Source organism: Nycticebus coucang, chromosome 18 (assembly GCF_027406575.1).
Source record: "Nycticebus coucang isolate mNycCou1 chromosome 18, mNycCou1.pri, whole genome shotgun sequence".
In the NCBI taxonomy this organism is placed as follows: Eukaryota; Metazoa; Chordata; class Mammalia; order Primates; family Lorisidae; genus Nycticebus; species Nycticebus coucang.
Window position 1 is genome coordinate 75129095 of NC_069797.1, and position 26767 is coordinate 75155861.

General features: G+C 52.4%; 2 protein-coding genes and 1 long non-coding RNA gene across 18 annotated transcripts; 1 reads left to right on the forward strand and 2 right to left on the reverse strand.

Annotated features, from left to right (window-relative positions):
* CYGB (cytoglobin) lies at window positions 1-9442 on the reverse strand. Of its 2 annotated transcripts, none has more exons than XM_053568677.1 (4): window positions 8660-9442; window positions 4093-4324; window positions 3561-3724; window positions 1-1186 (listed from the first exon to the last, which is right to left on the reverse strand). In XM_053568677.1, the coding sequence occupies exons 1-4, from the start codon at window positions 8800-8802 to the stop codon at window positions 1153-1155; spliced, it is 573 nt and encodes a 190-aa protein (XP_053424652.1). In that variant the 5' UTR covers window positions 8803-9442; the 3' UTR covers window positions 1-1152. The 2 variants fall into 2 exon arrangements, with proteins under 2 accessions (XP_053424652.1, XP_053424653.1); XM_053568678.1 differs by having other exon boundaries at window positions 3549-3724.
* On the forward strand, window positions 7141-22900 carry LOC128569958 (uncharacterized). Of its 15 annotated transcripts, none has more exons than XR_008375499.1 (7): window positions 7141-7694; window positions 11692-11766; window positions 11892-12310; window positions 12518-12597; window positions 13718-13780; window positions 14751-14837; window positions 20806-20942. XR_008375499.1 is itself a non-coding variant. In XM_053568679.1 (7 exons), exons 1-7 carry the CDS (start codon window positions 9850-9852, stop codon window positions 22811-22813), a joined length of 543 nt encoding a protein of 180 aa, XP_053424654.1. In that variant the 5' UTR covers window positions 9405-9849; the 3' UTR covers window positions 22814-22900. The 15 variants fall into 15 exon arrangements, 8 of the variants coding, with proteins under 8 accessions (XP_053424661.1, XP_053424660.1, XP_053424654.1 ...); XR_008375498.1 differs by lacking the exon at window positions 7141-7694 and adding an exon at window positions 9087-9192; XR_008375496.1 differs by lacking the exon at window positions 7141-7694 and having other exon boundaries at window positions 9405-11766; window positions 11892-11910; window positions 12129-12310.
* On the reverse strand, window positions 22735-26761 carry LOC128569960 (uncharacterized). The gene is made up of 3 exons (XR_008375503.1): window positions 26599-26761; window positions 25674-25890; window positions 22735-22859 (listed from the first exon to the last, which is right to left on the reverse strand). It is a non-coding gene; the product is annotated as an uncharacterized LOC128569960 (long non-coding RNA).
* Between the last annotated feature and the right edge of the window lie 6 nt (window positions 26762-26767).

The following is a 26767-nucleotide window of genomic DNA, read 5'->3' on the forward strand; positions in this document are numbered from 1 at the left end:
TACGGCAAGAACGGGTCTGTTTAATGACACAGCTGGGTCTGGTTACAAACATCAGAAACTACAAAAGGAAGACAGGCAGTTACATGGATGGCTGCATGAGGGTGGGACGCCAGAGGCTGGGGGTACACAGGCACAGTAGCCACAGCAGCAAAACATCCTTGAGGACAATACACGTGACCAAGGGGCACACGTGGGGGGGTCCCTGGCAAGGCTGATGTGGATGGATGGACAAGAGGAGGGGTGAGGAGGGAAGGGAGAGATGGAGGCATCTGGTCCTGTAGTCCTGCCACCAGGCAGCCTGGATGTCCCCAAGGCGGTCTTCATGGCAAAGGCAGGTGGAGCTGGCATTTGAGGTTTCTTTACTAAGGCCCCTTCCCCAGTGCCGCCATCCTGCCCAGAACCCCTGCGCCCCTCTGTCTGCCCTTGCCCATGCCAAGCAACTCAATGAGCCAGATCCATCTGCCTGCAAGTGGAAAGCAGGAATGTATGGAGCTGGTCAGAGAATGGGCTGGGTTTTGTGGGCAAGCAGGGTCACCCCAGCTCTGCCAGCCAGGCCCAGATCACTCTGCTCTGTTGTGGGGCTTCCTTCTCCATCTGGATACTTGGTTCTCTTCTCATCCAGGACCCTTCCCTGCCCTCCACACAGGTGGGTAGACTGAGGCTCTGGGCCTGGCAGATAACATGTTATAGATCTGTAGGTGTGTATATGTGTGTATACATATTTATATATAGATTGTATATAGAATATATTTGTATATATGGTAGATGTGTGTGCATGATGCTCTAGATGGTGATGTGAGACCTGCATGCTGGTCGGGCAGATAGAAACGGGGCTGGTCTAACCCTGGAATGGCTCCTGTCCCCGCTTCCCACCAGCCATTCAGCTAGGTCTGTCTCTAACAGTGAGTAGAAAAGCTAAGAAGAGCAGCCCCGCTCTGCAAGGAGAAAGGGCCGCCGCCTGCTGCTGCACTGGGGGTGCCACCTCCCGGCAGCTCCAGGGGGACGGTGGCTGTGGCAGAGGCCTCCTTCCGGAAAGTTGAGTTGGGGATTCTTCCAGCTTCCTTGGCGCTCAGAAATGGCGGGTCAAGGAGTCTTCAGAACTCGACCTTCTGCACAAGGTGCTGCCAGGGAGGGGGAGAGGAAGGAGGTGTCCTATGGCCCCGAAGAGGGCAGTGTGGCCGGTGGGCTGTGGACGACATAGGAAATGGAGGTAATAGGTCATGAGGGGCTGGGAAGGAGAACAGGGAAACTGGGGGGCCATGGAGAGGAATCTGGGAACAGTGGGGCAGGGTCTTTCTGCTGAGGCCTGGCACAGTGCAGCTGAAAGCAACCATTAGACCCAAGTCCTAGGCCCCCTCCTGCTACAGACCTACTGTGAGACCTCAGGCAAGTCTGGCGGCCCATCCCAGGCCTGGTTCTTTTTCTCTAAAACATGAATAATGTCTGCCTCGCCTGCCTGCATGGGAATCGGGTGACATAAACTGTAAAAGTTTAAAGTCACAAACTACAAAGCATCATACAAATGTGATCTCTCTTTCTAACCCATTTGAAAGTGCTGCATTCTGTTCAGCCTGTCTTGTACCTCCCCTGGCCACTGGTCCATCTGTCCATATTATTCTCTGTACATGTAGTTCCCTGCCTCACTCCCATGACTCCACAAAGGCACACACACCCTGAAGCAGAGACAGTTCCATAAACAGTGGCGCCAGGCCCACCACTACTTCCCTGATAAGACAAGCTGGATGGGGCCGTCTAGAACTCTGCCCTGTAGCTTGATCCCACCCTCTGAGCCCATCTGGACCCTGGTAGTAGGTTGGGTCTGTGGCTGGGTCCAGAGAGACACAACTTCTTGGGACCTTACCCATACCCTTGGGAAAACAGGAGTAGCACTGAGGGTGCAAAAGAATGAGGGACAACCCTAGGACCTGATGGCTAAGACTCACCCCTGTGTGAGAGACAGCTGGCTCCCGGTCCCCCCTGTAGCCCAGTCAGTCCACAAGGAGCAGAAATGGGTGGAGGAAGAGACTTTGGCAGTTTGCACGTGTTTGGGGTTTGGAGAGCTCTAAGTCCCTGGGGTGCAGCCGGGGGTAGAGAGGGGCGGGGCGGGATGTCGTGCTGTGGAACGTCAGCCATGTGTTTCTGATTCACTGGGGCTCGTGCCCAGCCAGCTCTCTCTCCAGTCCCTCTAGGCCCCTGTAAAAAAGCCCTTTTCTCTAGAAGCAGGAAGTCTTGTGTCCTGGCTATAAACAAACTCATCTTTGGCGGCAGAGCCTGCCTGGGGAGGGGTGGGAGGTCAAGCCCCTCTCCCCCTGTCCCTCCCCCTTCTCTGCCTCCTCCCTGCCCTGCTGGGTGATAGGTGGGGGGCAAGGGGTGGTAAGCCCAGCTCTCCAGGCTCTGCCAATGCCCTCCTCTGGCAGGTAAAAATCTCCTGTTTCCTGTCCACTCCAGCTGTGCACATCTGGAGGTGGCCTGGCTGCAGCCAGCAGTTTCTGAGGACTCTGCTCTCCCCGGGGTGGTGCCAATGTGGGGGAGGGGAGCAAGAGCATGCTGGGGCCAGTGCAAGTGGGCAGCAGGAAGGGCGGCTGGCCTGGCCTACTCAGCTGCCCTCGGCGGAAGCCTGTGAACAGGAGTCCCGCAGACCTGGGGGCTGGTGCAGAGCCCAGGAGGAGATGCAGCCTTTTCCATGGGAAACTGCTGGGAATGTTTCTCTACAACGCGTGTCCTGAGCCTCTGGCTGACCCCTGGTTCCCATTCCCGCCTCCGCTCCTCTCTCTCTTCCTACTCCAGCCCTGCCTCCACCCCTCCATTCAGCTCCCAGAACCAGCTGGCCCTTGGGGGCCCAGGGAGGCCGGAGTGTTCCCAGCCGTCAGGTCTGGGGGCAGCCCTCCCCTTGCGCTCTGAGTCGGCTAGGGTCATTGAGGCTGGCCACCCTCCTCGAGCCGTCTCTGGGCCCAGAACTGGAAGCTGGGCCTCTGGGTCAGCTTGGAAGTAAACAATCCTCTGCTAGAGTGTGGTGTGTGTGAGTGACACCCATGTGGGTCCCGCCTGGGCTGTGGGCATGAGTGTGTGTGTACGGTGTCCTCGTGATCTTCCTGGCTCTAACCTTTGTCAAGGCAGAGGGCAAACAGGAGCATTGGTCAGCATTGAATGAAAAAACAGCCCCATGTGATTGGTGCCCAGGGAGGAAGTAGCCGGAGCTGGCCCAGGCTGCCTCTGGGCCTGATGAGCTAGCCTTCCCACCAGGAGCTCGGCGCCTCTCTGCCCAGGGAGCTCTGGCCCTGCGTGCCTTGACACTCCCTTGCGCCTCTGCAGGAGGAGGATCTGCTTGGGGATCATAGCTCTGCCCAGCCAAGAGCGGAGGCAGCCTGAAGTCAGGGGAACCATCTCAAAGGCCTTTTCCTATTGTGCCTGTTCTTAAATGTTAGACCCCAGAGTTGGCCTATCCCAAGTGTTCATGTCCTAGTTGTCAGCCCCTGAGCCCCAGGAGAGATGGGAGACTTAAGGGACATGAGAAGACATGGCAAGGAGGCTGCCCGTCCCACCCTCACCCGCCTCCTCACGTGGTGGCGTTGGGGACCTGCTGTACCCAGCCCACTTCCTTATAGGCAGCAGTCACGTGGCTGTAGATGAGGCCACGCAGCTTGGCCCAGGCTCTCTGTGTCTCAGGTGGGAAGTCGTTGGCAAATTCCTCGGCGATCACCTCCAGAATGACCCCAGAGAGGATCTGGGGGCAAAGGGAAAAGGGGGAGTGAATGCCTGGGCGTCTTGCCCCTCCCGTAGCCCCCAGGACCCCTCTGTCCTGCTTGTGGTTGAGGGGGTCTTTCATATCACAACAGCCTGGCAGCTTTGGGAACCAAACACTCTCAAGACGAGAGCTGCCCTGGACCCAGCCCCTACATCCTACTGTTGGGTTGTGCCTTCCCTGTTGTGGTCACTCCAGGAGAAGAGGCTGGGCAGCTCAGTGGGTACCTCTGCTGCCCCAGGGAGCCCTCCCAGAGCCTGCAGGCTGTGGGTGGTCGGGGTGTGGCCTCTGGGGGACTCGGGAGCAGAGCAGAGTGGACAGCAGGGCGGCAGCACCCAGCAGAGACACACCTTGAAGTATACGGGTTCCACCTTGTGCTTGAGGGCGTGGGCTTTGCCCACAAGGGCAAGCACAGAGGACACCTTGTCGGGATCGTGCAGGTTCTCCACCACAGTGTTGAGGGCCCCCATGACCCGGCAGGCGTGTTTCCGCAGCTGGGGGCTCCTCTCCATCTCCAGCGGCTCCTCCATGTGCTTGAACTGGCTGAAGTACTGCTTGGCTGAGGGGAAGTTCACAAAGAACCTGGCAGGAGGGAGAGGGGTGGACACTGAGGCTGCATCGAGAGGAAGGTAATACAGTGACCAGGATGGTGGGGGAGGTGAGGGCTGGTGAACACAAGCCCCCCAGTAATCGTTTTCACCCCGCATGTAGCCGTAACCCTCAAACACAGACCCTTGCTCAGGCCAAGCGTCTTGCATGCAGCCCTACCCAGTCCTACGGGCCAGGCCTGGTCAGGCTGGCAGCTTCTTCTCCCAGATTCTGCCTTCCTTGCTTCTTGCCTCCTGTTCAAACTCTATATACCCTATAAGGGCTGCTCCAGTGGCAGCCAAGAGGGTAAAAGCACAGGTTCTGGAATCATGAGTTTATGTGAAATTGTCTGATTTCCTCCAAAATATTGCTTTCATTAGGTCACTCTCACACTCAAAAACATTCAGTGGCTCCGCATGGTCTGCCAAAGTCAAAACTCCTGAATCAGGCACTCCAGGCTTCTTATGGACTGTCCCATACCCGCTTCTCCAACCTATGTCCATATTCTGCCCTACACTGGGGCCATCTCTGTTCCAGCCAAATGGCTTCACTTGGCATTGGTAGAACATTCCTCAGGTGGCCACACAGTGGAACGCCTTCCTTCCTTCTTCCCTGTGTCAGACCTGCCTCTCCCTGAGCAACTAGCCTGGCCCAGAGATACCGCTTTCCCCTCAAGGTCACAAGTGCCACTCAGGTGGCCCTCCTGTCACCCTGTATCAGTCTGTCACACTGGATCCCAAACCCAACAGTGGAAGCCAGGTCTCACATACCCTCTGACCTCCTGCCCTGGCTGGGGCCCTGCAATGTGCAGAATGACAATGACATTTGTACCTCTTCTCCCAGCTGGGGCTGGACATCATGTGGGATCTGTGCACAGACTTAATTGGGACTGCATAACTTAACTGAATCCTCAGAAGACATTCAAGTGTCTTCACCTAGCTCTTCTTAGGTCATTCCATACCTTTGGCATGTACCCCTTTGTGTTCAGAGAGCTGATAATTTGCCAACCCGGCCTTTTGGCCCGGAGTCCAGTCTCAGATGTGAGAGCTGGAACAGATGCAGAGAGAGCATCTGGCCAGGCAACTCTCCGGGCAATGGAGCTGCCATTGGCGGGGGAGGTTTGGGCAGTGACTGGGGCATAGTCCGTGTGGAGACTTGGGAGGGTCCCTCTCAGAGGCCAACTGTGACCTTGGACAAACCGCTTCCCAACCTCCCCGTCTGCAGAAGTGTGAGAGGGATCCGTCCTCCTTGCCTCATCCACTGGTGAGGACAAATGAGGCAATGGGTTTGAAAATATATTGGATTTTTTTGGAGAAGCATTGCAATGAGGGACAAATGCGAGAAACCCAACTGGAACTTAGACGAGCATCTCAGATTTGGGGGATTTTATAATAACAATAAAAATAATGATATATATGTGCTTGGTAAATGAAAAATTGCAAAGCACCTCTACCTCTGTTGTTGTATGTAATTGCCACACTAAGCGGGTATTATACCCATTTGACTGATGAGGAAATAACAGGGAACATTTATTGAGCACTTAATATATGATCTCACTTATCCTTGCAATACCCTGAGGTTGGCACTGTTGTCCTAATCTTACGGATTAGGAACTGATGCCCACGGTTGCCCGGTAAAGTTGGTGGCAGCACTAGGAAGGAGGTAGGGTGGGTTGCAGGTGAGTCTCTTCCCCCCACACCCAGCACCAGGTTGTGGCCCTGAGGAATGACAGTCCCAGAGAGCCCCAGCTAGGGGCTGGGGAGCCTGGGGTCCACATGTTCTGCTCCTCCTTCCTGGCCTCCCCCTCAGCCTCTCTGTATTCCCCTGGCCCCCTCTAGTCTCAGCCTGTGCTGCCAGGGAGAAGCCTCGGCAGCCAGCCCTGGGGAGTTTCTCAGCTCCCAGAGGCATCTGGGCTTCCAAGGGAGCCTGAAATAGGCTTGTCTGAGTGTGAGGGGGAAGGTGTCAGAGTTACAACCAGGAGGGAGGGTGGGTGTTCCCTCTTGGTCTCCTCCCTGCAGGGAGGGGAAGTAAGTGTGGGGTCTGCCTCAAACCCTGAAGGCAATTCCTCCTCCACCCCCACCAACTTGTCCAGGTGAGAGTGTAGGGGTGCAGCTGCCTCCTCCTGGCCCTGCAGGCTGGTGAGGGGTACCCAGAACCTGGCCCTGTGTGGAAGGTGGATGTAAGGGTGATGGGACAAAGGGCTGGAGGCTCAGTCTCTAGCTGGGGCCTTGTCCTTGAAGATGTGTGTGCTGCATGTAGGAAGGAAGACAGGGCATCGTGACAAGACTGATGGGCCTAGGATCCTGAGGGACTTTGGGAGCTCTCCCTCTCCACCCCTCCCCCACTGGGCAGGCCCTGGGCAGATAGCAGGAGGATGGGGGAAAAGCAAAGGAAGGTGGCTGAGATAGTGCAGGGCCAGGATGATCCTTCCCACCACCTCTAGTCTGCACTGACGTGGGGTCAGGTGAAGTGTGGCAGGCCAGATGAGTTGCCGTCTCAGGCCTTCTCAGATTTTTGTGGGTTTTTCTCTGAGCACTGAGCACATTGGTAAATGCCTCCCCTGGCCTAGGCCCACCAGCCTCTAAAAGTCAAGAACAGGGAGCCAGGAAGGTGTGTAGAGGGAGAAAGGAAACCTTACCAAGAGCTCAGACTGCCCGGAAACAGCCTGCCCTCAGGGTTTAGTTTCTTCCTTTGCACTCTCCCCACCCTGTCCCATTCCTAGGGAGGTTCAGGGGCTCCCAGGAGATGGAGTGTGAACACATGCTCTACACATCCTCACTGGCAAATGGCAGCGTTGGGACAGAACATCTCCAAGGTCCTGTGGACCCTGCCTTGAGTCCCCTTGGTGACCCATGTTCCATCCTGGGGCCTGGGGGCCTGCTTGTGCCAACACATGGCTGAGAGCAGCCTCTGAGAAAGCAGTCTGTGGCGTCTGTGACTTGCTGCCCACTGTGTGCTTGTGTGGGTGTTCACACGTGTGGCTCCGGGGCTCTGGGTGTCTGGGGCTTCAGGATCCCAATCCCCTCTTCACTTCCTGCCACCCTCCGCTGTGTGTCTGGGCCTGGGGGCTGCTGAGACAGCTGCCCCTTCCTCAGGAAAGGTCTTTTAACTCCAGAAGTATTTCTTGCTCTTCTTCCTCCAAAATCTGCTTGTAAGTTGGAGGAATCAGGGCATATCAGTATGGAGTTGGTTGAGTCCCAGGCTTAGGGGTAAACAGGAGCTAGAGATGGGGCAACCTAGGAGCCAGGCGCACGCTGAAGCTGTCCTTCCAGAGGCCAGGTGTTGCCCCATCTTCAAGGAACAAGACCGCCCTGCTCTGCCCTAGATTTGACAGCTTCCCTCTTCCAAGGACAGGAGCTTCCAGGTAAGTGTGGTCCAGGGCTTCTCTGCCTGTGTCGCCTCCCCTCCCACCCTCACCTCACCCCCCACCCCCACCAGCACAAGTGGGAAGAGAGCATGGATTTGTAGCTAGAATCAGTTACTAGCTTGTGGGGCTTGAAGACATAAACTGTGTAAGAATGGCCTATGTGCTCCATGTGTAGGTGTGAATAACACTGGCGCTCTGTGGGTCCTTCAGAGGCTTGTGGTGCTGGAGTGACCCCTGAGTCCAAGACAGAGCATTTCCTCCTTAGGTGGGGGGTTTCCGGGCTGGCCTGTCTCCTGAAGCTTCTCTCTTCTCCCTACTCCACCAAACTCAGCAGGGACTGTATCCTAGGGGACTGTTTGCTTCTCCACTCACCTGTGCCTTACCTGGGAGCTCTGCTGGCCCACCCCTCCTGGCAGAGGGCGGCAGCTGGGAAACCCAAACCCTAGCGGTCTACTCCTTCTGACCTCTACTCTTTCGCTCTTTGCTCTGTTCTTCCAGAGGCTTGGAACAGGGAAAGCGGTTGAGCTGGAGAGAGGGGTCTGTTCCTCTTTGTCCCCCTTCTTGACGGAGCCTCAGTTTTCTCAGTCTCTAAAATGGGGAGCCCTCAATGCCCTCTTTGAAAGGCTAGCAAAATGTGTGTGCCTAACAGCTTGGCTGGGTGGCTGGGGTCGCGGGCGAGGAGAGCACAGCGGCCGAACGAGTTCTGAGAACGAGGGAACCGAGGCGCCCTCCCGCATCTGGTTGCTAGTTCCTGCGAGCCCCGTGCCCGAGGCCAGAAAACATTCAACCCGGGCTTCGCCCACCCCAAGGCGCCCCACGCTGCCCGCGCCCGGCCAGCCCCGGTCCAGCGATCGCAGCTGGGGAGGTGGCGCCGGATCTCGGACCCGGGCCCAGCCTGCTTCTGCCCGGAACCGCTGCCGACCTCTCTGCCCTGGGCCCGGCCGGGCTGGGGCGACACCTACCTCACCAGGATGGCCACCCCCACGTCCTCGCAGTTGGCATAGAGCCGGGCCCACGTAGCCTGCACCGCCTTCCTCTCCGCCTCGGACAGCTCCTCGCTCCGCTCCCTGCGCTCAATCTCCATCTCGCCCGGCACTTTCTCCATGAGCAGCTCCAAGCCCAGCCCGGCTTCGCTCGGCGGCGGCGGCGGCGGGGCGCGGGGAGCCGGGGCCGGCTGCGTGCGCGGCGGGCGGGCGAGGGGTAGAGCGCCGGAGGGAGGGAGCGTGTGTGTCTGTGCGCGCCGGGTGTGTGTGTGTCTGTGTCTGTGTGTGTGTGTGCAGGGTATATGTGCTGGGGGCGGGAGACCGCGAGCGGGGGGGCGGAGATGTGGTCTGCTGGAAAAATGTTTAAAAAAACAAATCCGCTCCAAACCCCCAAGCCCGTGTCGGTGAGCCAATTCCGGCAAGGTGAAGGCTGGGCGGGGTGGGGGCCACACGGCTGCCGCCCGCCCACCGCAAGGCCACTGGCAGAGTTGGACCGCGGGGCGGGGCTGGCGGTAGGTGTGGCGGGTGTGCTGGGGGGTCCCCGGTAGGAAGGGGCGGCCGCGCGGCGCGGGACCGAGCCTACGGGAGTGCGCCCTGCGGTGCGGGTCTGGGGGCACAGTGTCCCGGCTCCCGCTGCGCGCGGTGCCGGGCGTGTGCGTGTGTGTACCCTTCACGCGGCGGGGAACTGACTCAAAGTCAAACACTCTCAAGCATTTGAGGCGCGGCCGCCCGCCGTCAGCCCGAGGGGACGGACGCGAGCCCCTCCGACAGCGGCTGCGGGCCCAGCTGGCCCGCGTTGGCCCCCGCCTCCCGAGCCAGCCGCCTCTCCCAGAGCTCCGGACCTGCAGGCTCTGGAGGAGTTACTGGGGTGTCACATCGCCTGCCTAGAGGGCTGTCGGAACTTGAACACACCTCCAACCTTAGGTGTCAGGACCCTGCGCCCCGCTTGCTTTCCGGCCGGCACCCCCATCCCTCGGTGCACGCACGCGGTGGTGGCGGCGGCCGCCAGAAGTCCCTGAGTGGCTTTTTAATGACACAGACAGGCAAGAACCAGGCGCTGCCCTGAATTCCGGCCTTGGCAGTGGCTGAGGAAAGTCGCAAGGAGAGGGCAGAGAGGACCTGGCAGTCAAGAAATACTCTCAACTCCCACCAAGGTCCCTACTCTGGGGATGGTAGAGACAAACCCATCCTGGTGTCCTGTGCTTAGGAAGGTGTGAGTGAGATTGGGCTGGAGGCTGAGACAGCCTCTGAGAGCCCCAGGGCGCCCGCTCTGCAGCAGCTGCTTAGTCGCAAAGAAGCCTGAGAGCAGCCAGGGCCTGCGGGTTCCACACTGAAGTCACAGTACATGTGGGGTGTGTCTGTTTTTTCCTCAGACTCCCTAGTAATTCTAGTCCTGCCAAAGACTGGGACCTAAGCTACCTAAGCATTGCCAAGGGTTAGCTCTTTTCCTCAGCTTTAGAACATGTATTTATTTTTAAAATTCAGTTTTAAGGTAAAGAGAAAGGGATGAAGTGAGAACCCGCCAGGCCCTAGTCCCTGACCGAGTCCTGGCCCCTTCTGGAGCTCAGGGCTCAGATGTTTGCTAGATGCCCCCCCCCCCCCGCAACTCCCACTCAGCGCAGAGCCTCTGACACTGCCTCCGCTTCCTTAGGGAAGGAAATTCTAATGTCCTGGGGGGTGGGATGTCTTGCAGGGGATGGAGGAGAGAGGATGGGTTCAGGTTCTTACATTATCCTCAGACCTGTGATCCACTGAACTCTCCTGACAGTTTCCCAAAGCTGGGGTGGCAGCCCCCAAGCTGCTATCCAAGAAGTTCCTTTGGGATATGGAAAGAAAATAGGAGAAATCCTAATTCTATTCCTTTTTGTCTCATCATAAACTGTATATGTCTATGGCATAGGAATGTCTCTGTATCGTAGCCTGGTATATAGTTTATAAGTAGATGGATGTGTCTGTTTTGCAAGCGCACATTCTGCCTTTCACAGAAGAGGGTGTGTGCTCAGAGAAGTTTGGAGGGATTGTCCAGACCAGCCCTTCCCTCTCTGGTCCCCTTGTCTTTCTGTCTTCATCTAATAGTCTTCCCCTTCATTCACCCCTTCGTTTCTTTCTTTCCTGATGCCTCCACTGTGACACCATTGTCTGCTGCCACTGAACTTGCAGGTTCTGGGAGATGCCACTTACTCTCATGTCAGCAGCCTGGGACAAGTCTTCTGCCCGAGGGCCCACCCTTCCCTGATCACCTGCACATTCAGATGCCCCCAGCTCCTGTTTGAACTGTTCCCTGATGCCTGCACCTCCCACATTGCTCCCGAGTCACTCTGTTGCACTCATTTGTTTAACTTTACAGAGATTTATCTGGACTCTCCTTGAGAACAAGGCCCAATCTCATCAACTCTACATTCAGAATACTTGCTTGGTGTCACACATGCACCTTGACCCTGCCACTGAGGGGAGAACCTGGGCCCAGTGAGCTTAATCGGTCCTCACAAGGTCGGGCTGCTGATCCCACTAAGAAGCTTGAGCCTCCTAATCTATCCCAGCAGAACCTCAGGACAGTTGACAGTGGCTCCTGAGAACTGGCTGGGGCCATTTTGGCCCCTTGCCTGTGGCCATTTCCTGCAGACTTGGTCTGGGAGGGGATGGGGCAGCTGAGCCATGTGCACCACCCTCTTCCTACTCAGCACCTTGGCCATGCTCTGGCGCCGCCGATTTGCCAACCGGGTCCAACCGTGAGAATCTGACTGGGCTATGGATGGGGTGGGGGAGGAACTACTGAGTTGGGCTCCAGCCAAGCTCAAGGTGGTAAGAGGCTGCCTGGACATCCAGGGGGCTGGGAGGGCATTTGCTGGGAACCTGAGAGGGTCACTGTCAAAAAGGAGGGAACTTAGAGCTTCTGAGGCACTAGCCTGCAGCCTCCACTCCCATAGCTTCACATGGCTAGGCCCCGTGGAGGAGCAGAAAGTGGCTGGCCACTAGCCACAGCTCTCCCTTCCCGTTCTTGCCTCCCACAGAGAGTCCAGCGCCATGGATGGGGCAGTTGCTGTTGCAGGCAGCAGCGTGGACACAGATCTCCAGTCCTCAGGCAGGTGAGGCAGGAAAGGGTCTGGGGTAGGAGAGGGAGGGTGCTGCCAAGGAAGCTGTCGCATGCCTGGGAATGCACGTGTGAGCACGTGTGTATGTGTGCACTGTATCCTGACCCTTGCCCTTGCAGCCCTGTTCCTGTGTGCCTGGTAGGTAGGCTGGATGTCCATTTTCTTCACTTGGGAGGGGAGCCCCCACACCCCTCCTTTGGACCAAAGCTGCTCTGCCTTGCCCCTCCAAGTGCGGGTGGTCCTCAGGGGCACCTTCTGTTGGAGAGTGCAAGGGAGTGGAGCAAGGTACACTGCTGGCCAGCTCTTCCCTCGCCCTTCCCTTCCCCCACCTTCTCCTCTGCCCCCGCCCATCTCAGCGGCTCCACTGCCTGAACCTCCAGCAGGATTCGCTGTCCAGTCCCCAATAGCAGGCGCAGGAGCAGCATGACATCATCGGGGCTGAGCGCTATTGGCTGGGCAGACCCTGCGGGCAGGACGCTGTTTCCAGTGGCCAGGAAGTTAACTCTTACCTAGGCTGAAGCCATGTGGCCTATAGGGGGTGAAGTTGTTGAACGTACAGATTTTTCCTTCCTTCCCTGGGTAACCAATGTCATTCCATGTGCACCACCCTCCAAGAGGCTCCTATGTCCAACAAAACACTGGAAAAAAAATCAACCAATTTTATTATGTGCGAGATGTTCTTTTTGTGCCTTTGGACCCACCTAGCATGGGAGACTGTCTGTAAAGTGACTTTCCTACTTTTCAGACAAAAACAGAAAGGATCCTCATCAGTGGGCTCCAGAGCCCCCTGGCAGGATGCTGTCTCCACACAGGTGTACTCAGATGGTGGGTACAGTAGCATGGATGACTGTCACCCTTTATATCTTTTTATGAGTGGGGAACCTCACTGCAACGCATCCCTAAGATATGTGGAAAATGACAACCAGAGAACTCAAGAGTCTTTTCCTGTTTCTTCTCATCTTAGTTCTGGGATTCTCCCAGATTCTGACAGAAGGCCCAGAGGGAAGCATGGGCATGCATAGGAAATGGAGGCATTTCTGTGACACCTTCTTCAGCTCACTAGGCTAGCTGAGATCATCATAGTAGTGGCTGACTAATATTACTAGTTAAATGGGCTGACAAAAAATGACTGTCACTGAGCCTTATCCAGAGGAGACACTCAAATGCTGACTGGTCCTCACTATCGAGTTTGGGTCTAAAGTTGGGCCGCCAAAATATAAATCCTGGCTTCCTTCTGAGAGATTTTCAGCAAATTCTATAATCATTTTATTTCTACATAAACTAGGGTAAGAGAATGGTTGTGAGGTTTCTATGAGGGCATAAAGTAATGGCTCGGTAAATGCTATTACTTTGTTATTTTGTACTTGATCAGTTCTTTATTCTTCTTCAGAGGTTTTTCATGCATTAACTCATTTGGCAGTCTCACTAACCCCAAAGATGTGTTTTTTAGCTTTTATTAGTGGTTGAGTAAACTGAGAGATAGGGAAATTTAAGTGACTTGCCCAAGATCATCCACCTAATTTGTGGTAATGTGGGACCATCACATCTCTGACTCTCAGGCAGTGTCTCTTCTACATGAAATGGGCCTGGACCTCCTGGCAGGAGAGGAAAGGCCAAATCTGAGGACCATCTGGCCAGGCCTAGTGACTTAGCCAGAAGGAAACAGTTGCCTATTAACTCCTTGGGACCCAGTTAACTGGAAAAATTAGTTTGACATGGAGGAACTACCTGCTGACTGTGGCTGCCACAGAGGGCTGGTGGGGTGGCAGTAAGGGTGACATTTCTGCTCTCCAATTACACTGTCATCAGTTCCAACTGGTTTCTTATGTGTTCCCGCCCTTCAATATTGGGGTGAATTATTAGGCATGGGGGTAGGAGGGAAAGGAAATCCAGAAACATGAGGTCACCCCCTTCATTTCTGACTACTTTACTTTCTTCTGTTTAGGGAAAAAGAACCTCTGAAGTAAGCCTTCATCACTTTAGCAGGTGGGATCAGCTGCTCAGGCAGGTAGGCCAGGGCTGGGAGCTGGGAGGGCAGAGGGCAGGGCTGGGGACAAGAAGGAGGAAGTATTCAAGGCTTGCCATCTAGAAGCACAAGCAGCAGTCTGTGGCTATTGTAGTCACTGGTGGAGGTGAAGAGTAAGTGGGTGGGTTCAGTGCCCACAGCTCAGTGGGTAGGGCGCCAGTCACATACCCTGAGGCAGGCAGTTTGAACCCAGCCCTGGCCTGCTAAAACAACAATGACAACTGCAACAACAACAAAAATAGCCGGGCGTTGTGGCGGGCACCTGTAGTCCCAGCTACTCGGGAGGTTGAGGCAAGAGAATCGCTTAAGCCCAAGAGTTTGAGGTTGCTGTGAGCTGTCATGCCATGGTACTCTATCCAGGGTGACAAAGTGAGACTCTGTTTCTATAAAAAAAAAAAAGATTAAGTGGGTGGACTCATTCCTTCAGCTCCTACCTGAGCCAGTTATGTTCCAGGTCACAGGTAAGGATTAGTTTGAAGAGAACCCTATTCCATCTTGACCACCTTTTCTAGGCTTGGGGATGAGGGGGTGGTTGTTCTGGGGGCCTGAGGGCAATGCTTTTTTTTTTTTTTGAGGCACTTTTTTTTGAGGGCACTTTGTTGCCCTCTGTAGAGTGTGGTGGTATCGTAGCTCACAGCAACCTCAAACTCTTGTGCACAGAAGATCCTTTTGCCTCAGCTCCCCAAATAGCTGGGACTATCGGCGCCCACCACAACAACTAGCTATTTTTAGAGATGGGGTTTTTGCACTTGCTCAGGCTGGTCTTGAACTTATGAGCTCAAACAATCCACCCACCTCAGCATCCTAGAGCACTAAGTGTGATGTGCCCAGCCTTGAGGGCAGTGCTTCTTAGTGAGAGATGGTGCTCTGGAATGTCCACCCTGAAACACAAGTCCCATTTCAAGCAAGGGAGAAAGTGATGATCTGTTTTGGTTTTCTGTTTCCCCTTCAGGTCCTGGTTTGTGCCCTAGCCCAGGAGGATGCTGTGGGAGTTGAAGCAGCAGCCCGAGGGAGAACAGGAAAAGCAGAAGTTGACAAGGTAGACTCCTTCCTCCCAGTGCCTGGACCTGCCCATCTTAGCTTCTCCCAGGGCCCTGGCTGGGCCTGGCAAGAGGAGCAGAGATGCTATTGCTTTTGGATGGTTCGCTTCCCTTGGAATTCCTGAGGCTCCTCTGAGGGACTGCTTGAGAAAGCCAGGTGAATTCTGGGGCATCCTAGGAGCCCAGCAAGAGGCAGGAAAAGTAAGGAGTCCAAAACCAAGGGACAGCAGATAACTCACGTCTACCAATCTACGGCTTCCATTCACTCTCTGACTTAACACTCACAGTAACCCACAGAGACTGGTAATACTGTCTACCTTTTATAAATGAGGAAACTATACATAAAGAGGCTTAATGATTTGCCTGAAATGGCCTAGCTAGTAAGCAAGAGCTCCAGCGCTCACAGGGAGGCTTCAGGAACATGGCATGGCCTCCTTGACACCTAACAGTTTGCAGCTGGGGGTGGGGAGCTTGTCTGTCAGCCCTGGGAGCTACTCTGTTGAGACTTTGGGGGGGTGTGGCCCAGGGCTATGTGGGTGTCAGTTTGCCCTGGTGGCACTCACCTCCTGTGGCACTGGCCTTTCCCCAGTCCCCAGAGCTCATCCTGTCACTGGCTGCTCTGCTGAAATTTTCAGTAAGAAATGCCAGTTGGATCTGTGACACGTCTGCCTGCAGCTGGAGGGGAGCAGCCAACAGCTTGTCCTCTGAATGTGTTTTCTGTGCGTTTGCGTGTTCCAAATGGGCAGTAGCATGTGGGAAGGGGAAAGCATGACACTTGTTTTTATCAATTTGCTGACTGCTCAGTCACTGCGGCTGCCTCCTTTGCCCCCAGATGCTCTGTCATTTTTCTCTCTTTACAATCCTGCCCGATCTTGAGCAGAGATAAAAGCAGATTTCCGCTTCTGCTCTGAGATCCAGGCTAGACCCTGCAGGCAGCTGCTCCCGACTATCTCACAGCCATTAATCTTCAAAAGCCCCCTCATGCTTGCACACCTCTCCTCCCCAGCCAACCCCCCACTGTTGGGCCCAGCTGCAATGTCTCTCTGCCTGGCTGGCCCCTGCCCTTGACTTTCAGGCAGTAGATGGGGAGTTCTCTAGACAGCAGCACCTCAGCCACAGCTCCACATCTGAAGGAAGGAAAAGGGAAGGAGCTGCGGCAGATGAAGGGGAACCCACTTGGAAGGCAGAGGGATCGGATGGGGAGGCGGTGCAGCCTGCTGGGGAGGGGCTGCTGGTGCTGCAGGGAGTCTGGGGTTAGTGCAAAGGCAGTTCTGTGGGAGCCTCTCAAAGTAGGGCAGGCGGGGGTGGTCACATTAGGGTGAGGAGCCCATCAAAGCCAGAGTGCCCACCTGACCCAGGCCATGAGCCTGTGACCACCTGTCTCAGCTCCTGTCAGCCTGTCTTTCTCTTGGGAGGCACTGCCTTCCTGGTGACAGGACTGTCAGGCTGAGGGCCAGAGGGCACTGTTCCCGGGACCTGCTCTTTGTTCTCTGGTCCTATCTTTACATTCATCTTCTCATCTACCTGCCAGTTTCTGTCACCTCATCCTTGGCACTATTTACAAGTTGCCCCTCTCCCTCCACTGGCCTGAGGAATTCTTAGGCCAAGGTCATGGAGCTGGCTCAGGGCCCAGATGCACTTCCATGAGACAGCACCCCTTGGCAGAACTGCTCTAAGGACCTGTGCAGGAGATGGTGGCTCCTCCAGGGGTCGTTCCAGATGAAGTAGGGAGGAGAGAGGCAGGGGCTTCTGGCAGGGTGGGGAGATATGGCTGCCTGGGCTTGGAGGTTGCCTGGGCCCTGGCAGCTGGGGTGCCATGTGGGCTGGGAGGGAGGGGCTCTCTCCCCCAGGGAGCAGGCTGGCTTTGGTGGGAGCAGATTGTGTTTACACCTTCCCCGCACACCCAGCCCACGCTCGCCTCTCCCACCCTGGGCTCTCCGCACAATCTGCACATTTGCAGCTACTGCTACAGAAAGTTGCTTCCCTCAGCCTAGAACTCCACTATGGAAGGGTCCCAGGACCCAGACGTCCCTTCCTCAGCCCACTTGCTCCCATCACAGGGGCTGATGTGAAGCCTGTGGTGAGGTTGGACCTGTCAGTGGGGGAGTCACTTACATCCTGACTGTGACAGTCCCACAGAGGCCAAGTTCTCTCCCCTATTGTTTCCCTGCAAAGAGCTGCTGCTTGGTAGTGGGAACAGGGCTGTTGTGGGCTTGGCAGACAGGGAGTTAAGGGCAAGTAGAAAGACAGAGCTGGGTGGGGGTGGGGTGGGAAGAGCAAGGAGTCCAGATCAGAGTGCCTGGATTTGAATGCCCCTGCATTCAAAGGGGCATTGAGGGGAAGCGACTCTACCCCTCCTCACTCTGTGGCCTTGGGTAGGTTTCTGAACAACTCCGTGCCTCAGTTTCCTTAGCAGTAAGAGGAGATAATAGTAGTACCTATCTCTCAGAGCTGTTTTGAGGTTGATTAGATAATACATGTGCTTAGTGAGTGTCCTAATTATCTGTGATCTGTACCTCACTGAAGAGTGGTGGATTCAGGACAGCTGGAGTGCCTCCCCTTCTCACCCTGCAGTCCTTCCTGCCCTTAGACAAAGTAGGGGCCTGGCAGAGGGTGGAACTGCTGGAGTAGCGAGTTCAGTAAACCTGTACTAGAGGACCACCATGGCTGTCCTGTGTGCCCACAGCCCTCTTCCCACCTCCAGTGGGGTTCTCAGCCGGGACACCGCCCCCTAACAGGCTCTGCTTTCCCAGTAAGTCTCAGCTCCTTGAGAAGACAGGAGGTGGTTGCCCTGATGTCTTCCCTCCCTCTGTCTGAATGCTAATCTCTCTGCTGGTGGGAGCCTGAGTGACAGGGACAAGGCTGCTCAGAGCTGCAGGGTAGCCAAGGGCAGCAGCCAGAGCAGGGAGGTGCTGCTGTCTGCTACTTCTTGACTGAGACTCAGGGCTGCTGCCAGTCTCTCCTGGAGATTGGAGCATGACCAGAGAACTAATGAGTAGCGGGGGTGGGGTGGGGAAGCAAAGGAAGTAGCCATAGCAGCTATAGCAGCTGCTGCTGTCCTGTGTCACTCTGGGGTGCAGATATGATCATGGGGAGTATCCATTCACCCCAAATATTTGCTTTGTGTGTACATATGTGAAGTCCTCAGCAAGGGCATACAGCAGAGGGCCTGGTCCAAGACCAGATGGGTAAGGCATGGTGCCCAATCCAAGTGCACAATGGTGCATGATGGTACAAGAGAGCTGTCTCTTGGGCTTTCATGGCCCCTCTGCAGAGGGCCTGGTAGGAAGAAGCCCAAGATGTAGAGCTAGAGGAAAAGAATGTTTCTCTATGACCTCAAAAAATGAGAATACTGACATGGCTTACACCGAAGCTTATGTTAATAAAATGATAATCATACTAGCAATATGATTAATAATGACTGAGATGTATCAAACACTTATTATATACTAGGCACTATGCCAAGTGCTTAATTATTTTATGCATTGTCTCATTTATGAGGCAGGAACAATTGTTATTCTCATTATCCAATAAGGAAAGTGAAGTTCACAGAACTTGCTTAAGGTCACTCTTGGCTAGCAGTAAAGCGAAATTTGATGCCAAAGCGCAGAGTAGAAAGGACCTGAGTCTAGAGCCAGGGATTCTGAGGAAATTCTGCTGTGACTTGTCTATAAAGGCACAAAGAGCAGAGCTGTGGACCCACCTTGGCCATGCCTTTGTAGGTGGGCCTCTGTTGGCTAGGGTTATTCCCACTGTTTCTCTTATAAGAGCTCACATCCAAAGGCAGATCAGATTCTGGGCCCTGAATATCCTTGCCTGCCATGTGAGGGGGTAAAGAGAGATGCCTCTCTAGGACCTATCAATCTCTCTCAGGGAGGAAGCAGTGGCCCTGGGCAGAGATGACAGACAGCAAGGCTATCACTCACAGCCACTGCCACTACCACTGTTGCCTCCTTCAATCAGGGGTAGGACCCTGGGGAGAGGAGAGGACACAGCCAGCAGCCCAGCTAGAGGGGGGAGCTGGAGAAGGCCGTTAGTTTTCTCAGGGGGAAGGTTCGGGGCATAGAACCAAGGAAGTGGGTTTAAGAGGGATCCACTGAGTCCTTGTTCCTGAGGACAGACCCTCTCTGTGGTACACATATGCCCCCTAGTGGGGATTAAGGCTATAGGTAGGCTGAGAAAATTTAACCCCTGCCAAAAAAAGATTTACTAACTGAGCCTTTAAGCCTGGGTAGGAGGGGCCAAGTCCTTTCCCTATGAGAACACACACACTTAATATTCATATGCAGAGGCAGAAGCCATTCAAAATAAGCACTAAAAGAAATATATTTATTGGGCGGCACCCATAGCTCTGTGAGTAGGGTGCTGGGCCACATACACCGAGGCTGGTGGGTTTGAACCCAGCTGGGGCCTGCTAAACAACGACAACTGCAACAACAATAACAAAAAATAGCCAGGCATCACGATGGGCACCTGTAGTCTCAGCTACTTGGGAGGCTGAGTTAAGAGAATTGCTTAAGCCCAAGAGTTGGAGGTTGCTGTGAGCTGTGATGCCAGAGCACTCTACCCAGAGTGCCATAGTGAGAGACTGTTTCAAAAAGAAAAAAGAAATTTATTCATTTGGCTGTTCATTTAACAAACATGTATTGGGAGGCTACAATGTACAAACAGGGTGTTAGGTGTTGAGGGTGACACGGTAATGAACAATCCCAGTCTTGGAAACCTACTTCTACCAGCTGGGCCCTGCCTGCTCATGTGAGATCCACTGTTCTCTGGATCTCTTTTCCCAATTCAGTAAACCTATGTTGAAGCCCGGTGGGCTGGTACTGAGGATGTAAAGGACTAATGACTTCCTCAGGAAGAGAAATGTCTAAGAAAGTGAAAGGGATGATCAGATGATCCTGGAGACACTAATGATCTTCCCAATCACAAGAGACTACATTGGACTGTGGAGGTGCTGATCAACATTTGCAGAGTGCTTGTGTGCCAGGCACACTGTGATTATAGAAACAGATTATGACTTTCTGCCACAACCGTTTTAACTGGCCTCGGCTGGTTTCGAACCCACCAGCCTCAGTGTATGTGGCCAGTGCCCTACCCACTGAGCTATGGGTGCCGCCTCTTATTAAGTTTTCTAAGAGATAGCCAGGTGTTGTGGGAGGTGCCTGTAGTCTGAGGCAAGAGAATCACTTAAGCCCAAGAGTTGGAGGTTGCTGTGAGCTGTGATGCCATAGCATTCTACCGAGGGCAACATACTGAGACTCTGATTCAAAAAAAAAAATGTGTTCTAAGAGAAATGGAAACTTACATCCACAAAAAGATTTTCCAAAAACATTCACAGCAGTTTTATTAATAATAACTCCAAACTGGAAACAACCCAAATATCCATCAACATGTGAATGGATAAACAAACTGAGGTATATTAATGCAATGGAATACTACTAAGCAATAGAAAGGAAATGAACTATTGATGTCAGTAACATGGGTACTCAGAGAAGCCAGACAGAAAAGTATACCTACTCTTTGATCACATTTTTATGAAATTCTAAAACGGGCAAAACTAACTGATGGTGACAGAAAGCAGATCAGTGGTTGGTTAGGGTCATGGTTAAAAATAGGGATTCATTGGGGTGACAAAAATGTTCTAAATTTTAATTGGAAATTGTGGTTACATGGGTGTGTACACTTATTGGTCCACTGAACATACATTTAAATGGTTTCATGGTATTGCACCTCAATAAAGATGACTTAAAGAGTTCAAAACAAGAATGAAGATCTGATCCTTGTCTTGCTCATAGTCTGAAAAGCCACACAAAAAAACAAATAACGCTAAAACAATGAGATGAGTGTTAGAAGTATGTTTAAGTACCAAGAGCTCCCATATATTGAATGCTTACTTTGTGCCACGCGAAAGCTGGTTAAGTGCTTGAGTTACACTGGCTTTTATTATTTATTTTTTTGAAACAGAGACTCTGTCACCTTAGCTAGAGTGTAGTAGCATCATCATAGCTCACTGTGAGTTCCAAATTCCTGGACTCAAATGATCCTCATGCTTCAGCCTTATCCTCCTGAGTAGCTGAGGCTATGGAAGCCCACCACCAAACACAGGTAAGTTTTTCTATTTTTTTTTTTTTTTGAGACAGTCTCACTATGTTGCCATGGGTAGAGTGCTGTGGTGTCACAGCTCACAGCAATGTCCAACTCTTGGGCTTAAGCGATTCTCTTTCCTCAGCCTCCCAAGTAGCTGGGACTACAGGCACCGCCACAATGCCCAGCTATTTTTTGGTTACAGTTGTCATTGTTTTTTTTTTTTTTTTTTTTTGAGACAGAGCCTCAAGCTGTCACCCTGGGTAGAGTGCTGTGACATCACAGCTCACAGCAACCTCCAACTCCTGGTCTCAAGCGATTCTCTTGCCTCAGCCTCCTAAGTAGCTGGGACTACAGGCACCCGCCACAACACCTGGCCATTTGTTTTTAGTTGTAGCCATCATTGTTGTTTGGCGGGCCCAGGCTGGATTCGAACCTGCCAGCTCCGGTGTATGTGGCTGGCGCCTTAGCCGCTTGAGCCACAGGCACCAAGCCAGTTGTCATTGTTTTTTAGCTGGCCCGAGCTGGGTTTGAATCTACCAACCTCAGTGTTATGTGGCTGGCACCGTAACCACTGTTCTACGAGTGCCGGCCAGTTTTTCTGTATTTTGTAGAGACAGGATCTCACTCTTTGTCAGGCTGGTCTTGAGTTCCTGACTTCAAAAAGTCCCCCTGCCTCAGCCTCCCAGAGTGCCGGGATTACAGGTGTGAGCCACTATGCCTAGCTTTAGATACCATCAGTTTTTAGGCTGGATTGACTGATGCAGATCTTGATGCTTCCACTTAAAATTCCTTTACCTTTTCTGTACATTGGTTTCCTCAGCAGTGAAACGGGAGGATAATGACAGGGCTTTTGCGAGAATCAAATGAGACCATGTATAAAGGTGTTTATAAGAGTGCCCAGCACAGAGTGAACACTTCACAGACTTAAAACTATTATTTCCGAAAGGAAACATGCACATATCAGCTCATTTTCTATACTTTGCCATGATCTGTTATTCCAGGTAATTATTATTTTTTAAAAAAAGAATTGGAAAATGTTGACATCATTTAGGATGATTTGACTCTAATAGAGCACTTTTCAAAATCTGACATTCTATATTTTTCTGGAATTAAAATATCCTTGCTTGTAAGATATAGCTCACATTTAAGAATATTAAAATAGGCAGGGCACCATGCCCTCATACCTGTAATCCTAGTACTGTGAGAGGCTGAAGTGGGAGAATCCCTTGAGCTCAGAGATTGAGACCAGCCTGAGCAAGACTGAGACCCCTGGCCGGGCGTGGTGGCTCACACCTGTAGTCCCAGTGCTGTGGGAGGCTGAGGCGGGTGGATTGCCTGAGCTCAGAGGTTCGAGACCAGTATGAACAGCAGTGAGCCAGAATAAGACCCCGTCTCTACTAACATCAAAAACATCGCCAGAGGAAGAAAAAATGAACAACAAAAAAGAGTACTTCAAACGAAGAAGAATGAACAGGGAAGTTGAAATTAAAAAAAAAAAAAAAAAGACTGAGACCCCCTACTCTACTAAAAAGTAGAAAAATTAGCTGGGTCTGTGGTAGATGCTTGTAGTTCCAGCTACTCAGGAAGCTAACGCAGGAGGATCACTTGAACCAGGAGTTTGAGGTAGCCATGAGCTTGGCCAACACCATAGTACTCTAGCCCAGGTAACAGATAAGACTCTGTTAAAACAACAAAAAAAAGAATATTAAAATGTACAAACATGTCTCTGCATCAAAACAAGAGGTCCTAGGGTTGGGGTTTTCAGGACTGGTGATTTCTGCAGCTCAACAGCATCGTGAAGGACTCATGCTCTGTCTTCTTCCCATTCTGGCAGGCCGTTGGTTTCTGCTTAGAAAGAAGCCTCATGGATGCTGGACAGCTATAGCAGGCACAAGTGTCACATCTTCAAAGTGTCCCCAAACCAGAAGAGGCTGTTTTTAAAAGCAAGAAAACATTCCTAAACTTGTGTCAGAATCACACATCACAGACTCTTTCCTAAAACATTTCCTGGCAAAAGGAATAGACTTATTGTGTTTGGTGAAGACTAATTTGAACCTTGTGGCTGGGGAGAGATTTGCTACTGCTTAATAGCTGAATAGAACCTAGTTTCATGAGCTCGAGGAAGAACAAGTTTGGCCACTGACAGTGCCTGCCATTCAGATGTACTTCCTGTGATGTACTGCTGGTGCACCTGTTCCAGATGTAAGCAGCCAACTGCTTGGGGTACTACCTACCTTCCTTCATGTTCTTATTAATAAAATGAAAGAAGACTGCTTTCTGGGTTAAGAAATTAACCTCAATATTCCAAAGACTCTGTTTTCTATTACTGTAGATTTTGGACATCTGTCTTAAATCCTTTCAGTGACCACCCAAAGACAGCAGGCCAGGTGAGTAGATTTTCTCTGTACTCAGTGCCCAGGTCCTTGAATAGCACTGGATACCCCTGCTCTGTTTAGTTTGTGACCTACTTCTGTCACTTATCACTAGGACTATATTTATTTCCATGTCAATAAATATAGATCTGCACTAGCCTTGTATAATGGCTATATAATAATTCCACTATATGTGAAATTGAAATGTACTAGATCTCACTAGCAATGAGTGCAAATGAGATCACACAAACACTAACACTTCAGTCTCAACAAGCTCCTAGCCCTCGCCTGCTCATTCAGGAATTCTGATGCATTCTTTGAAGTTTCCTGAGTTATTTCTGGATTGCCCACGCAGCGTACTTCACATGTGCTCAGGCACAAGGCCTCTTATTGTATTTTGTTCCAGCCACTGCCCAACTGTCCTGGCACCCCCATCTGCTGTGAGCCTGTTGCCGTTCCACTAGACACAACCATACTCAGCAGGGGAAGTAGTGCCCAGTGGGGCATGAAACCTATACAGTGGCCCATGGCAGAGTGAGGACCTGTGAATAATGGCCTTCACTGCACACTCAGTATCAACTAGTCTATGACCCAAGACGGCCCTGCTAGAGCCCAGAGCCTCAGTCTTTCACATATCAGCTCCTGCAGCCTCTCATCCTCACTCTTTCTGACATGAAGTAGCTCAAAATGGTGAAGCATATGTCTATCATTCCTCTTTTCTTTTTTTTTATTTTTTTTTTTATCTTTGCAGTTTTTGGCCAGGGTCGGATTTGAACCCACCACCTCTGGTATATGGGGCTGGCACCCTACTCCTTGAGCCACAGGTGCCACCCTATCATTCCTCTTTTCTTTCTTTTTCTTTTAGAGACAGTTTCATTTTGTCACCCTCGGTAGAGTGCCGTTGCGTCACAGCTCACAGCAACCTCCAGCTCTTGGGCTTTAGGCAATTCTCTTGCCTCAGCCTCCAGAGTAGCTGGGACTACAGGCGCCCGCCACAACGCCCGGCTATTTTTGGTTGCAGCTTGGCCAGGGCCGGGTTTGAACCCACCACTCTTGGTATACGGGGCCGAGCCCTACTTACTGAGCCACAGGCACCACGCTATCATTCCTCTTTTCAACCTTTTCTTTTTTCCTTCCTTCCTCTTTTTTACACAGAGTCTCACTCTGTGAGCTTGGGTAGAGCTGGGTAGAGTGTTGTGGCATCATAGCTCACAGCGACCTCAAACTTTTGGAGTCAAATGATCCTCTTGCCTCAGCCTCCCAAGTAGTTGCAACTACAGGTGCATGCCACAATGCCTGGCTAATTTTTCTACTTTTAGTAGAGACGAGGTTATGCTCTTGCTCAGGCTGGTCTTGAACTCATAAAGCTCAAGCAATGTATCCCCTTCATTCTTCCAGAGTGCGAGGATTGCAGCTGTAAGCCACTGTGACAGCCCTCAACCTCATTTTTTATCTTGTTCCCAACCACCCCTACAAACACACAAAAGTCCTCCTCCCTCCTCCTTTGTCCCCAAAGTCCTTATATATAAGATTGACTTATTCATGGTGCAGTACAAGTTGTTGGTAAACACATGAACTCTATAGGCTGGGATCAAACCCTGACTCAGCCAGTTACCATTTGTATGAATTTGGGCAAGCTACCTAATCTCTCAATGCTTCTGTTTTCTTATCTGTAAAGGGTGAATAGTGACATACTGCACAGTGCAGTTGTAAGGATTAAATGAGCTCATAGACATGTGGTAATTGATGTGGGCACCTAGTAAGTGCTATGAAGTATTAGCTATCATCATCTTGCCTACAGGTCACCAGCCCACTAGTTTCACAAGCAGCATTTTGGCAAATTCCACACTTAGAAGTTCCTCTGGGTGGCGCCTGTAGCTCAGTGAGTAGGGCACCAGCCCCATATACTGAGGGTGGCGGGTTCAAACCCAGCCCTGGCCAAACTGCAACCAAAAAATAGCCGGGCGTTGTGGCAGGTGCCTGTAGTCCCAGCTGCTCAGGAGGCTGAGGCAAGAGAACTGCAGAAGCCCAAGAGCTGGAGGTTGCTGTGAGTCCTGTGACGTCATGGCACTCTACCGAGTGTGGTAAAGTGAGACTCTGTCTCTACAAAAAAAAAAAAAAAAAAAATGAAGTTCCTCTACAAGTTTCAAATGAAAGGAACCTAGTTTGCAGAGAGAACACATTCTTCCTTTCAGTATTACACAAAATAATTTGTCTTCGAGAGTGAGATAGAGAAATCCAACAAAGTTACTGCTGAATGATTATTTGCTGAATACTGACTGAGCACAGAGCAGGCCAACAAAACTCAGCACTGTAAAGACATTAAAAAGAACAAACAAACAAAAACAAAACCAGTAGGTGCCAGTGGCTCACATCTGTAACTCTAGCATGTTCGGAGACTGAGGTAGGAGGATCACTTGGGCCCAAGAGTTGGAGACCAGTCTGGACAACATAGTGAGACTTCTCTCAAAAGTCCCAGCTACTCAGCAGGCCAAGGCAGGAATATTCCATTCAGCTGGAGAGTTACATGTTGAAGTGAATTATAATGATGCCGCTGCACTCCAGGCTGGCTGACGGAGCAAGACCTTGTCTGAAAAATCAAAAGAGCCATCTCCTTTCCTTTAAGAACTTTCAATCAAATTAAATGTGATAATTTGAAAATAAGTACCTGCAACGTATTACCATGTCCAGAATAATGTAATCCACAATAATGTAAGCCACAGAGAGCACTGCTAATAACAGGTGAATGAGAGTGGGGAGCTGGGAATGTGGAAAAGGCTCCGTGGCCTTACAAACTGAAACTAACTTCCAACAGGTGTCAATTCTGGCCCTGACTGTAGTTGCTGGGTTTTTCTTTGCCCTACTGCTATTTCAAACCTGAAGCCAATGTGATCGCCTGAAAAATAACTCAGAAGACAACTGGGTGTTACACCGTTTTCCGTTCTTCTCATAACGTAACGTGTCACTCTTCCTGGTTCTTCGCCCTCTCAGAATTAAAGCCACACACGGGCGGTGGGACCCCGAGCTGGCGCGGGGCTCCACGTCCTGCGGCCCCGGCCCGGCCCCGTCGCTCTCGGGCGCCCCCCACCGTCCGCGCCGGGCCTCGCCGGTTGAACGATCCCCTCTGAACCCAAGGAACCATCCAAATGACCCATCTCCGCATCATTTTATCTGCAGAGCAATAAAAATGAAATTGTGCCGGGCCTCAATTTCCTTTTCGGTTCCTGCCCCCTTGAACTTTCTGCGCTTCCCCAGTGTCGGCCCGAGACAACCTGTTCGCCCCGAACTCAATCCCTACCTAACCGAAGCGACCCTCCACCTTCGTTTTCTGACTCAGGGGTTCTGTGGTTCTCCGGTCGCCGACCCGCTACCGCCCCTGGCGGCGGCCACTTTCGTATCCCCGGCTCCCGACGTGCCGGAAGGAGGAGGCCGGCCACCAGCGACGGTTCTTTTGTACTAGGTTCCCC